Consider the following 15,216-nt stretch of genomic DNA (forward strand, 5'->3'; position numbering starts at 1 on the left):
CCTCAGAATGGCTGGAGAAGAGGTGCATTGGTGCGTGCCCGGGATCTGAACCTGGGCCGCCAGTAGCAGAATGCGCGCGCTTAACCGCTAAGCCACGGGGCCGGCCCTGTCCCATGTTTAATAAATGCTCTCCAAAGTATAGATAACTACTCTTATACTTCACAGGAAATGTCATTGAGAGGAGGGAGATATAAAACAAGTGTTTGAGGAATCTGAGTAATGAGTGTGCAGAAATCCTTTGTTTTATTTTTGTACATTTTCTGAAAATTGTCTGGAATTATTTTAAAATAAAAACGTTAAAGGAGGTACATCATGTTGTAAATATTAGTGATCATCATCCTCATGGTCACCACTTTTGGATCATGAGTTTACTTTCCCACGGTCCCCTGTGACAGGGTGAAAAGCCCTTACTTTCAGGAAGCACAGAGATGAAAAGGAGAAGAATGACACTCCAAGTGTATACACTATCAAAGCTAGTTTAGTAATATTTTCCTTTGTGGTACCAATAATGAGTTACTAATTGTTACTGATAACATGAAGGTAGAAACTCACAGGGAGAAGGATGGCAATTACCTAGATAAGGTATTTATTTTTTGTTTGGTGACCATTAGGAAATTGTCCTGAATGGTTACTTTCTCAGGAACCTTTACCTTTAGGGAGCAAATATCTTGAGACAACAAAAACAAAAAAAACAATGAAAGGAAACACAATTAAGATTTAATCATGTATCTGTTATACAAATAAAAACAAAAAGAGCGAGGGAGAAGGAGAAGTTAGGGGGAAAGAGGATGGCAGGAAGAGAAGGATGAAGGAAGGAAGAAAGGGAAGGGGCAAGAGAGGAAGAGAGGGAGGGAGGAAGGAAGGAAGGAAGGAAGGATGGAAGGGGTCTAGATCACCCTCTGACTACTATACTTTTTATGTTCTACCCTCTATAACCAAATTCACAAAAAAGAAATATATTTATCCACCTAGTAATTCAAATTTCCTTCATGAATTTTTCAAGTGTGGATTCCATTTCCACCATTCCACAAATATTGTTCATGTGTGTAAGTTTTTTATTTTGTTCTAAGATTAATACTTTTCAGTACCCAATTAAGTCATTCTCACATGATTTTGACATACTCATTCTCCTCTTTTAACCACCTTTTTGTTTGGAATCTTTGACATCATACTTCCCTAATATTTTTCTTGCTTCCTTTTCATACTCTTTTTGATGATTTTCTACTGTACTTTATTTTAGTGTTCCAATTTTTTTTGGGGTGTGTGTATGTGAGGAAGATCAGCCTTGAGCTAACTAACATCCATGTCAGTCCTCCTCTTGTTGCTGACGAAGACTGGCCCTGGGCTAATGTCTGTGCCCATCCTCCTCTATGTTATATGGGAAGCCGTCGCAGCACGGCCTGACAAGCAGTGCATGGGTGCGCGTCTAGGATCTGAACCCTGGCTGCCAGCAGTGGGGTGCACGCACTTAACCGCTACACCAGGGGGCCAGCCCCCAAATTTTTTAGTGTGCTCACATGGTAGCATTTACTTGGTCAAGTCATCCAACCTTATGATCTCAAATGTTTATGACAATCACTTCCAAATTTATTATCCAAGTCCACTCTTCTCATCAGAGCCCTGATACATACGTCAAACCCCAAGCTGGACATCTCTTAAATGTTTCTCGGGCAGAACAAATACACAAAAAATATGTGTAAAACAAATCCTATTAACCCACATCTTCCTTGTCTCAGTACAATGCTATATGATCTCTGTAGTTTCTCATTCCAAAAAGCTAAACATGATTGGCACCTCCTTTTCTCTTACCCTTCATAGCCAATCAATGGCCAAATGTTTTGATCCTATCTATTAAATATGTCTCACGTGCATCCACTTCTTGCAACTCCCTGAGCTGACTCTTGCTCAATTACTATTATATCCTTTTGTTAATACTCCTATATCTAGTCTGCTGACGTCAACTCTTGTCCTTTTTATTACCTCAATAGCAAGGCTGATGTTCTTAACACACGTTTGATCATTTCATCATTATAATTGCAATTCAGTAGTAGTTCCACATTGCCCTAGTATTAAAACTACATTAAAATCTCATCTTGCATAACCTGGTTCCTGTCTACTTTTCAACTTTTCCACCTGGAGTTTCGTAGTCACTTATTCACTTATTTTTCATACAGTCCAACGTAGTCTCAGCTTTTCTTTTCTTCTTTGTTTTGCCTGAACATGCCTCCTCTTTTACATTCATCAGGTTATTTACATTCAATCTTTAAGCCTCAACTACGTACCACTTTCTCAAGAAAATCATTACTCAAATCCTCTGTACTCAGCGTCCCTCTGCTAGGCTGTCATTGCACTCTTCATTTCTTAAAAATGGCACTTGTCAAATTGTAAATGTAGATGTATACTTAATCGTTTTTGTCTGTATCATCTGCTATACTGAAGGCAAAGTACTATTTTTACTCTCTACTCTTTCCCTGTACCTTAGCAGAGTCTAGTACCACGTCTGAAACCCAGGGGTAACTCAATATTTTTAGCAGATTTTTGTAAATGTTCCACAGATACCTCAAACTCAATGTGTTCAAAGTAGGTTACACTATCTCCTTGTGTAAGCAACACTCTTACTTTATCACTACCTCATTGAATGACAATCAATTTTATTTCACGAACCAGAAACCTGAGCATCTTCTATGACACCAATCTCTGTTCGCCAACCCACAATCAGTCATTAAGGTGTGTTCATGTATTCTAAATATCATTCATGTCTCTTATCATATTTCCGTTCTCACAGCCATTACTCTAAGAGATGCCACCATCAGTTCTTAATTGTACTTCTGCAATAATTTCTAGTCTAAATTCTGTTCCGGTGGACTTTATGAAGAACTTACAAGGCCACAAAGAAATCCTAATGATATAATATTGAGTAGAAAAATATAAAATGAAAAATTTATATGCCATAAAGTTACATCTTAATGGAATGGAAATAAGAAGAAAATCTCTGGAATAGAGACATTATAAATCTATTTATTCTAAAATTCCTTTAGCGGACTTCCATTAAAAAAGAAGAGAGTGGGAGGAAGGCTCAACATCATAGTTTCAGGTATTACTCACCTCACTTCAAGGAAGGAAGAAAGTCTAATTTCACTGTATCATATATTTTGATTTATGGGCCATTACTTGAACAATCTAAACAATAGGCATGTTTCCAAAATTTTACGTAGAAGTGTGTCTAAATGGAATGAAAATATTGATGATGAATTCAGGGTAACATATTCTCATATGGCAACCATGCTGCAAGAATATGTCAATAAAATGTAAAGACTCTTATTGTCATGCCCATAATAGCTATAATTATCTTACAGCAAACTGTCAGAAATCTATTCTGGAATGAGTATTAGCAAATCTTCATTCTACTATGTCTCTTGCATTAGAAATCCACTTAAGTTCTTTGATATTCAAGTCTTCATAAAAGAACAAAAAGTTATAGAAAGTATTATTCAAATTGTATGTTGTTGCACACATGGGGACTAGCATTATTATTTTATTACTTTGACCTTAAAATAGTCTTACTGATAAAATCTGAGGGTTTCAACAAGTTTTCAGGGAAAACCACTTCTTCATCCTGCTTCGGATCTGCTGGGTCTTTATACTGTAGATGATTGGATTCATCAGGGGTGGAAAGAGAATATAGATATTGCCCATAAGGACATGAACCAAAGGTGAGAGATGCTTTCCAAAGCAGTGCACCATGGTGAGACCAATGATGGGAATATAGAAAACCAGTAGAGCACAGACGTGGGAAATACAGGTCTGCAAAGACTTGAGCCTCTCCTCCCGGGATGCAACTGCCAGCACCGTATGCAAGATGAAAACATATGAGATGAGAATGAGGACAGCATCCAACAACAAGGTACAAATCACCAGAGCCAGGGCGTAAAAGCTGTTGAAGCGGTTGTCAGAGAAGGCCAGCCGGAGCAGGTCCTGGTGCAGGCAGAAAGAGTGGGAGAGGATGTGAGGACGGCAGTAATGGAAGAACTTCAAATGAATGACGACAGGAAGAATAGACAAAGCACTTCTCATCAAAATGGTCACCATAAAATGAAGAGTCTACTGTTAGGACAGATGTATATCTCAGAGGATTGCAAATTACTATAAAACGATCAAAGGCCATGGCAAGAAGGACTCCAGACTCTGTGAAAGAAATTCCATGGATAAAGTAACTTTGAGCAATGCAGATATGCAGGCTGACTTCCTGGCTGAGCCCCGACAGGATTCCCAGCACCGTGTACACTGTGGACAGCCCCATGCACAGGTGAGGATCAGCAAGACCAGAAAATAGAACATGGGCTGGTGCAGGCTTGGCTCAGTCCAGATCACATGGAGCACCATACAGTTTCCCAGGAAAACCATAGCACAGATGGAAGAGAAGGGAATTGAAAACCAGGGATAGCACTGGTCGAGGCCCGGGGACCCCGTGAGAATGAATATCGAGGAACTGATAACAGAGGAGGAAGCAGACATGAATATTTGAACGTAATTTCCAAGATAAGATAAATATTTATCCACAGTTGTGTTTAAACTGTCTGCTGTCTTTGAGAACAGTTGAATATAACACATCTGCTCTGAGTATAGCACAGGTAAAGCTAATTGTAGAATTCCAGGGAAGCTGAAATCTGTAGGAGTAGTTACAGCACAAGGTGATTTCACAGGGAACCTCCTTGGTGTTAGGTCTCAGAAGTTATAGAAACAAATCAATGCCCTGACCATTTTAGGCAAATTAGATCATTAACTTCATGTCCTTTTAGTGTCTCTGACCCACTTGCAGCACACACACCAGGTGACAGTGACCAAAGTTACTGAGAACGTAAGGCTGCTCCTGCTCTGCTGCTCCTGAGTAAGCTCTGAACGCTCTTTCCTCATCAGTCCTTGTGCACAGGGAGTCAGAATGCTGAGATTTATGAGGAGGAATGAAGAGGACTGTGCTGTTCAGCCAGGTGAACCAGGCTCCGGGGAGCCCACTATTCTCTCTTGGTGGATGATGCAAGTGCAAGATTCCGCCTGCTTACGTCCAGGGTAGTAGTTTCCCGGGACTGTGAGGAATGGGTAAATGGCAGCATTTTCCCCAGAGTCCACAAATCTTTTCTAGTCTTAGAGGGACGGAAACCCGCTGCATTGACTGAAAATTCAATATGTACTCAAAAGGAGAAGGCAAGAAGTAAACAGCCAATGGGACAATGTAGTATCAGAATTCTGAAGAATTTTTGTGTCCACTTCAGTCTGTAATCAACAAAATGTTTACATAAGATTTATTTATTGTTTTTTGCTTAACTACACTTTTATTTTTCACTGAATTCTTCAGTCAACCTTTCTCCTTTTTCTGAACCCCGGAGAAATGTGTCTCCTTTCTGACAGGCATAATAGCTATATATAAAAAAGTTTCATAAAAATGCTATAAAAAAGACACACACCATATTGCTAAAACATTCACTTATGTGTTAGTTGTACTCAGTCAATTATGTACTTATCTGTGAAATACTTAAAATATTGTCTTCTCTTCATATGTATAATTATTCACAAGTGCTATATATAAAATTATAGATAACTATTTTATTCAAATTTCATTTTTTTTCCTTTGAGACATTTTCAATAAACTTTTTCTTATGGAAAAGTTTCAAATATAGCACAAAGAACATTTTTCCTGAATCATTTGAGAATAAGTTTCCTATCTGCTGCTGCCCAACTCCCAAATTCTTTAATGTATGTTTTCTACAAACAAAGATATTCTCCTATATAACTGCAATGCAATCATCAAATCACGAAATTAACATTGACACATTACTACCATCAAATTTTTAGAACTCAGATAACTGTCTCCAATTGTACCACTAATGTAATTTATAGTAAAAAAAAAAAAATTAATTCAGGATCTAGTGTGCATTTGTAGCCCTGTCTTTTTAGTCTCTTTCCCTCCATAAGTTCTTCAAATATTCCTTGATTTGTATGACATTTAAAATTTTGAAAAATACAAGCCAATATTTTATAGAATGCCCCTCATTTGGTTTTGTCTGATTTGGAAGTGAGGCCCTGTTCTTCTCACGCATCTATCCAGGTTGTGTGTGGTTTGAATTCGTTCCATTACTGATGATGGTCACTGTAATTATTTCTTAAGTTGGGGTCTGTTATGATCTGTCACTATAAAGTCATATATAATTTTGGCATTTAATAAGTGTATTGTGAGAAAGACTTTGGAACTATGGAAATATTGTAGCTACCATTGTTTCATATTTTATTATAGTTATCAGTCACTATCATTATTTTAATATTCAATTTGTTCCAGATTTGGCCACTGGGAGCACTATAATTTATGTCTTGCATCTTTTTGACATGTGTTATTATTCTTTCAGCACTTGTTATTATTCTTATAACATTTATTTGCTTTTTAGTACAACAGTATATTCAATGTACTTTCACCAGCCTGGCCATGTAATTATCCATTTTTCCAAGAACTAGGTCTCATTTTCATAGAGATTACTATGTAGAAACTAAGATTTGTATGCTAGACAGGTCATTTCTATTGGGGAACGAATGATCCCAGGCTCTTTCAGAGAAATGAGCTAGGGCATTGCATCTACATTTATTTCTCTAACTATCTATATATGTTGGAAACCTTAAGTGCACACTTACACAGTTAATTCTCATTACTCATGGTAGTTGTGTTCTGTAAAGTTGTCACAAATACTAAATTAGTGAATACAGAACTATTGCTGCTAGGGAAAATACAAGGTTAGGTTTCTACAAGCTTTGGTCACAATATTTTTGCATTTAACAGCATTTTGCATTTAATAACCTCTAACAGAAATACCATTGTGTTCTGCAGTTCCACTTGCCAATGTCCCTGTGAAAGAAGCCAGTCTTTTGCCCACTTTTTGATCATGTTGTTTGTTTTTTTGTTGTTGAGTTGTATGAGTTCTTTACATATTTTGGAGATCAACCCCTTGTCAGATAAATGATTTACAAATATCTGGTAATTTGGTTGGTGGGTCATCTTCTTGTTTTGTTCATGGTTTGCTTTGCTTTGCAGAAGCTTTTTAGTCTGATGCAGTCTCGTTTGTTAAATTTTTCTTTTGTTTCCGTTGCCCAAGTAGCCATGGTATTTGAAAAGATGCTGCTAAGACCAAAGTCATATAGTGTACTGCCTATATTTTCTTTTATGAGTTTCATGGTTTTAAAAATTTACACAAAATTAGTAGAATTATATATATTCCTCCAGAATTTTTATGCAAATATACATGTATATATGGTTCCATATATGAATATGTTATATACATCCATTTGAGATCATCTAATATGTATCATTCTGTAATCTGTCATTTCTCTTTAAAATATTTTAAACTTATTTCCATATTAACACTTGGCTGTAATGTTTTCTTAGTAATGACACTATATATTTTTAGAATGTATTGTAATATGGTCATCCCGTGCATTTGTAATGTTTTTAGTTTTCATGTTCATCATCAATGCTATGAGCATATAAATACATGTTTGTGAGTTTGCATGATTACTTGTAGAAGTGAATATGTAAAATTCCTTTATTATTTAATTGTTATTTGGTTTTTATTATTTGTTTTCTCTGACATCTCATCGGTACTTTTATTCCCTGATGAATACCTTTTACTGTTGCCAGTAACAGGAATAATTATTGCCCCTATGGTGAAAAAATGCAGTCCATACTGCCATCCTGCAATGACCAAGAGGATAACTGCTACTTTTACATTTATTTGAGGAGCAGATATAGAATTTTGATCCATTTTAATGGCTTAAAATAACATGTATACTAATAATTCTTAAATTTCCATTCCTGCAAAATCTTTCTCCTGTCTCCACACTGAGAAATTAAAAAGTGGTTTGATGCCCCAAGATTACCTAAAATCATCATGTTCCATAAAGTCTGACATTATCTGTAAGAAAGAAGAAATATGATAAAGGAGCCTCCTTTCTCTGTCCTGCAGATCCAGTGTTTGTGGAATGCAGATTGATTATACTACTGCTAATAATAAAAATAAGCATCATTCTTTGATTTTCTTTTCTTTTTTTTTTTTTTTGTGAAGAAGATTGGCCCTGAGCTAACATCTGCCAATCCTCCTCTTTTTTTGCTGAGGAAGACTGGCCCTGGGCTAACATCCATGCCCATCATCCTCCACTTTATATGGGATTCCTGCTACAGCATCGCCTGATAAGCGGTGTGTCGGTGCGCGCCTGGGATCCGAACCAGTGAACCCCGGGCTGCCGCAGTGGAGCACACACACTTAACCACCTGCGCCACCAGGCCGGCTCTAGCATTCTTTGATTTTCATTGTGTGCTATGCACTGTTTTGGGAGCTTTGTGTAAATTATTTTATTTAATCTTTTCAGCAACCTTATAAAATATGTAATAATTCATGCCCATTAGGAAGGTAAAGATACAGAAGTCCAAAAAGGGTAAATACTCTTTACCAAGGCCAGACTTCTGGAATTCAAAACTTGAACTCAAAGCCCAAATTCTTAACTACTAGATCATGATGCTAGATATGTGAGTACTGTTTTATCTGAATTACAGTGGTAAATTATAGGAAAATAGACTGAAAGCCTGTTAAGTTGATTTGATTCTGTGTTTTCATTTTTTTAGTGTGTGGGGGCTATATCTTTAATGCCCTTGTTTTACTGTGTCAATATGAAATCAAAATTAGTTATTGAATTATTATGCTGTAAGCCTGTTGTAACAAAGCTCAATATTACATAGTCCTTGCTCTGCTACTGTCCTGAAAAAAATCAGCAAAAAAAGTAAGATTTTAACATGATCTCATTTACTCAAAAATTTACTACTGTGTCCTCTCCTAATGCTGGCATGATACAAGACGTCCAACATAATTTTAGACACTCTTCAGTTAGTGGAGTTACATAGAAAAATGAAGAACTAAGCTATTCAGTTTACATCAGCAAAATTTCTTGCTCAAAGAAAACACCTGAATAAACTTCTCCTTAATTTGCTTGGTCTTAATTCCATAAATGATGGGGTTGAGAGAGGGTGGTACCACTACGTAAAGATTGGCAAGGAGGATATGTACATGGAGGGGTATATTGTGGCCCCCAAATCGGTGAGCAAAGAATGAAAAAAAGGCTGGCGTACAGAAAAGTAAGATAACACAGACACGAGAGCCACAAGTACCCAGAGCCTTCAGTCGGGCATCTTCGGAAGGAATTCTAAATACAGTACAGAGTATACAGGCATAGGAGATGATGATAAGTACCACATCCAGGCATGTGGAAAATAGGGCCACAATCACCCCATAGTAGATATTGACTTTGATACTATCACAAGCTAGCCTGGCAATGCCCATATGTTCACAAGAGTGACGAATAAGGTTCTTCCCACAGTAAGTAAGCTGATAAACCAGAAAAACCAAGGGGAAGCAGATGAAGAAACTCCTAATCACAGATGCAATACCCATTTTTCCAATGACTGAAGGGGTTAGAACGGTAGTATATCTTAGTGGATAACAGATGGCTACATAGCGGTCAAATGCCATGGCCAACAATATGGCAGACTCTACCACAAAGATGAAGTGGAGGAAAAACATCTGGGACACACAGCTACCAAAAGAAATTCCTCCATTTTGGAACCAGAAGATTGCTAGCATCTTTGGTGTGGTGACTGTGGAGAGAAAAATATCCGCTAAGGCCAACATGGAGAGGAAGAGGTACATGGGTTCATGAAGACTGTGTTCAGTGAAGATCAGGAATAATAAGAGAGTGTTGCCTATAACAGCAACTATGTACATGGAACAGATGGGGATGGAGATCCACGTGTGTGCATCTTCCAGTCCTGGGATCCCCATCATGGTGTACCAGATGTCTCTAAGGTTGGTGTGATTTGAAGAGCTTGTCATCTTTTACTCTGTCCTCTGATACTGGAACCTGGACTGAAACAATAAAGGGAGAATAAAAAATCAGGCTTTTTTTACTAGGGTGAGTATGAATCTTGGCATTGCAATAAAGTTAGTATCTTAAGAAAGGATTGGTAGTCAGTAATAATTCGAGGATGATGAGCCAGAGAGGGTTCATTGAGATTAAAGTTATCCTGACTTTATAGAGCAAATACTATTGGTAAGGATAACAGTAATAACAATAATAACAATAAACATTTAATGGGTTTATAATTTGGTCTAGACATTATGGTCACTACATTATATTTGTTGACTTCCATCATACATGCAAGTCTCATGAAAGCTCTTGCACATCATAGTTTTCCTCCTTGTCTGACAGGTATTTCCAATGATTATTCACACTGTCTTTCCTGGAGCTCCAGAAACAAAGTGTTCAGACGACTGGCATGGTCTTTTGGGGAACTCAAGACCACTAAATCAGTGACAATCATTATTTTTGTAATATAATATGAAACCTTTCATCATTAAATGAAAATAACTTGGAGAGAAGAGAAATAGAAGTCTAGACAGCCCTTGCTTTGCACAGTGCTGTATTAAGTTGATGTTGTGTATATTTGAGTCATGTTGTCCCTTTGCATGGTATCAATTTGCATGTTTCAATTAAATCAATACTGTGCAAAGCAAACACTCACGTAACATCATTCTAACTCAGCAGTGTTCTCTCATCTTCCACACATGTTACATTCCTCCCTCCATTCTCCATTGCCTACACTGCTTTTTCCTCACATTTATTCGTTCCAGCTTGTGTTCAAAGGTTTGTCTTTTCCTTCCCTTTTTTTTCTGTTCAAATTTGAATATTATTACTGGAGAAGAGAAAAAGGCAACTCATAGATAACAAACTAACAACAAAAAAACTGATTTGCAAAACACATGCAAGAATTAAATAAGTTAATGAACATTTCTTTAAGTTCACTCTGTGTATAGTACTCTGCTAAAGAAGGAATCAAATATAAACCAAAAATATCTTCTAGTTCAAGGATCTCCTAAACTTGTGAGAATCATGAAACATGGACACAAATAACCCCCCATCAAGTCAGATCAGGATAAGAATAATGGGAGATATTCAGTCACATAGGTAAAACACAGAAGAAAGATTACCTTTAACTAGAGGATGGTGCAAAGATTCACAGAGTTGCTGTCATTAGATCTTTTTATCAAAAAACTTTAGGGGTCAGCCCTGGTGGCCTAGTGGTTAATTTTGGTGCCTTCTGCTTCCGCTGCCTGCATTCAGTTCCTGGGCATGTACCTACACTGCTCTGTTAGTAGCCACGCTGTGCTGCCAGCCCACATACTGAAAAAAAAAAAAGAAAGAAATAGAGCAAGATTGGCACAGATGTTAGTTCAGGGCGAATCTTCCTCAGCAAAAAAACAAAATAATACTTGAGGCTTTCAAGAGACTAATTGGAAAGAATAAGCAAGACAAGTAAAAAGCTAAAATAAGAAATGTAAATAACTTCAAAAATCGAGTTGTTTAGCATATTGACATGAGACATGAGAAATATGACCACACAAGAAGATTGTACCTTAAAGATTCAGAGTTTTAACAGTCAAGCTGAAGGCTTTGGGTTTAGTTTTCTATACTAAGAATCAGTTTATTATTCAACAACATTTACTGAGTCTCTAATATTTACCAAAGTTTAAAGAGAAGATAATATGGTCAAAATTTTAGATTTATCTTTTCAGAGAATTTTTTACTGATGGGTAATATGTATATATTTTGTTCTTTATTTCTCAATAACACACCTATATGTTTCCTAATTATATATTTTATATTATTCTTCACCAATATGTCTTAATTTCTATGTTGGTTATGAGTGTATCTTCAGCATCTAGTATAAACATTTTTTTGAGTAAAATATGGTTTAAAAGACACCAAGATGGATTGAAGAGAAGAAAGACAACTACCTAGAGTTGCTCTAAGAAGCTTTTACAGCAGACCAAAGCAGACCAGGAACATGGCCTTAACTGTGAAAACAGTGAATAGAAAAGAAATGTGTTTAAAAAAATAAACAAAATAGAGAATTCTAGTTGATCAGTTAGATGAGGGATAAATGAAAGGCAATAAAATATTTGAGATGTACTGTCTGGAAAAAACAGTGATGTCACTAAGCAATATAAGGAATAGTATAGGAGATGCAGAATTCAGAGAAAGTTAATGTAATTGTTTTGAAACTATTAATATATCACATGTCTATGGTACTGCTAAGGAAATAAATTTGACAGACTGTCTCAAATCTGCATAATGCACTGGAAAGAGAAGGGGACTAACTATGAGGCACAACCTGAGCTGTAGCCTCAACCGACTAGGAACATGGTAGAGACATTTCACCACTCTGAACTGTCTATCCATATAGGTTGTAATGGAATTAGTACATAGCTATGTTCTCTTCTAGATAGTTAAATCTAAAATTCAGTCATGGACCTGGGGCTCAAAGCAAAAAAAAAGGCAAAATATATATACATCAGGCTGTGCATTTTAGCTCTACTGTAAGTCTATCTATTAGATTCAAAAAAAGAAAAAAGAAAAGAAGAATTCTGCGTATTAAATCTTTTCCTTAGCTGTATCTGCAACACATAGTCTATTTGATCACAGTGACAGCCTTCAATCACCTAGGTTTGCTAATCCAAAGGACACGTTTTAGTTCTCATATTACTTATATTATTAAACTAATATTTTTGAGCATTTATCATGAGCTATATCCTGTGTTAACCACTTTGTATAATTTAATTCTCACAAAATACTATTTACTTATAATAATAACCCAGCAAAATGGCTACTAGTATGTTCTCCACTTCACACATTAGGAAACTATGGCATGAGCAGGCGACTAACTAGTCAAAAGTCACACAGCTAACCTAGCAGAGATTCAAACTCAGCTCACCTTGCTCTAAAACCCAATGCTTTTAATACACTTTTTTCATTTGCTACACAGGAAGCAAGCCTTTCTTTAAACTTGATTCTATTTGGTTTCCTTTTTCTTATTATATTATTGTCTTTCTACTACATTTTCACAGTTCTGAGTATTTTTTCCAGTGTTATTCTTCTTATTATTACTATTTCCAGTGTTGTTGTTGTTATTATTATTATTATTATTCAGTGCCATTCTCAATTGTCGTGCGGAAAGTATTATGTGAAATTGAAGTATTAGACCTTCACTAGTGTCTAGTACAATTTCAAGGATTTAGTCAGAGTGAAGTCTGATTACAGATTGCAAAATGTTGGATGTGTAACAGCTGAAAACAGCAGTGGTAAGCAACTCCTGAGAAGGCTGGAACTGCAGGAAAGAAAAACAGTACCAGAAGGATCAAAAGGTACTGGGAAGTTTTCTTTTGAATGAAAGTGAACATGTTGGTTTAGGTCAGAGGAGTTTGGTAGTCAAGAAGAATTTGAAGCAAAAAAGTGAATAATTTTTGGAATTAAGTCTCCATCATGACAAAAGACAGTTCAATCAGGTTATTATATGGATGCTCTGCTTCTTCCTTGGAGGAAAAGAAAAAGTCATAAAAATACTAAGGGGTACATGGAAGATTTTCAAGAGACTCTTATTTAATCCAGATCTTTATAATAAAATAAAAGGCAATGCTTATTAGCGTTGGCGCCAAAGCTCATGTGAAAAAAAAAGAGACACCCAGAAGAGATATCATTGAGAAAAAGGTGTCAGACACACGCAGTCCAACAAGACTCATGGGTTTGCTACTTACCAAGAAGCAAGTTTCACTAAATGCTCTCCTTTGAAGTTTTTTCCTCCTTCTTCCCAACCACTTAGATATCTCTCTTTTTCATACCCTTGGATTCTGATTTATGTCACATTTTATCATTTCCATTTTCTTTACCACTTTAACTCCACTCTGCCCCAAATAGATAAATATTCTGCCCTCCAAAAATGAAAAAAAAAAAAACAGTAAGTAAAAGCCTCCTGATATTCCAGCTCTTGCTGTCCTGTGAAACCGGCTTTTACACCCACTACACCTGCCTTTTGTCTTAACTCTTTCTCGGTTTTAGACAAAATGAGGTAAACACGTTCTGCCCTAAATTGCTCCAAAAAGACTTTTAACCAGCAAGCTGAAAGTAAATGAAGAAAACCACACAGAAACCTGTGAGGTAGAACCTAAAAAAACTCAGTGATCTCTCTTCACCTATAGGAAATCTTACCTGAGACTGATTATATTTGGGCAACAAAACCCCAGGCCTTTTTCTTCTGCTGAACCCCATTTGTGAATCATCTCAACTTTCACAATCTGAAATAATTCTTTCTCATAGAGATTGTCTGTTTCAAGAGCCATAAACCACCCTTCAATGAACGCTTCATTGGCTCAAAAGGGCATGGTGTGGTCAGGTAGCCAGACATTCCAATTAATAAGGTGACAAATACAATTTCACAAACACCAGACATGCCTCCACCCTTAGCCTGGATCTGCTTAAGCCATAGCCCTGGTCAGGTGCCATAACATCAGCATATATGGCAGAAGAAAAGTCACTGGTCCTTTCCTCTGTGCCAGGAATGCATCTAATCTGAAACCTGAGACACTTGGGGCACCCACTAAATGCAACAGTCACCTACTGTCCCATATGGAATAGCAGGGTCTTGTTACCTTCTCTATTCTGCAACTGTAGACTCAACTGACGCCCCACAAGATAGGCTGTCTCTTCTTGGTCTAGGTTTCAATGCTGGTCTACGTTTCAACACTTCATGTGGGCGCATGAATTTTGTATTGCATTTTTAAAATCAAATTGTTTATACCATCAGAGCCCCACACAAATAAAATATACTTTCCTATCGACTTTTATATCTGGGAGAGGCCCTAATGAAGACTATCATTAGGGGGTTTATACTAGCCTCCAGTGAGAACCAGGAATTCCCTGGACAGGATAATTCTTCTGTATAGTAAGGCCAGATACATTGTGTGATCTGCTTGGCTCCTGCTCTGCTGGCATTGAATATTCTCAGATAAAAGATAAGGCTGTTGAGATGCCAGATTAAGGTTTAATTAAGCATAGAGAAAGCTCTGAGTCAATGACACAAATTTTTTTATTATCCTTGGACAAAAGACACAAACTACGGAAAATTCCATAGTGGATGCATTTAAGGATCCAAGGAAGCATCAGGCAGTAAAAACAGTATTTTATTTTTTCTTTCAGTGTCATAAAATGTTTAGATGGAAAAAGTTTCAATATAGGAATTCAACTTTGAGTTGATTGAATATATTCATAGTAAGACTGTATAAGATAAACACAAGT

General features: G+C 36.8%; 1 protein-coding gene and 1 pseudogene across 1 annotated transcript; both read right to left on the bottom strand.

The window, feature by feature from the left end:
- Window positions 1-3,582: 3,582 nt before the first annotated feature.
- On the bottom strand, window positions 3,583-4,521 carry LOC131409050 (olfactory receptor 51V1-like; annotated as a pseudogene).
- Window positions 4,522-8,966: 4,445 nt separating this feature from the next.
- LOC131408015 (olfactory receptor 52Z1P-like) lies at window positions 8,967-9,920 on the bottom strand. Its single transcript, XM_058544586.1, has one exon. It carries the CDS (start codon window positions 9,918-9,920, stop codon window positions 8,967-8,969), a length of 954 nt encoding a protein of 317 aa, XP_058400569.1.
- Between the last annotated feature and the right edge of the window lie 5,296 nt (window positions 9,921-15,216).

Source organism: Diceros bicornis, chromosome 7 (assembly GCF_020826845.1).
Source record: "Diceros bicornis minor isolate mBicDic1 chromosome 7, mDicBic1.mat.cur, whole genome shotgun sequence".
NCBI lineage: Eukaryota > Metazoa > Chordata > Mammalia > Perissodactyla > Rhinocerotidae > Diceros > Diceros bicornis.

Excerpts from the sequence above, each read along its gene's own strand:
- LOC131408015 (XM_058544586.1), bottom strand. The coding sequence starts at position 9,920 with ATGACAAGCTCTTCAAATCACACCAACCTTAGAGACATCTGGTACACC.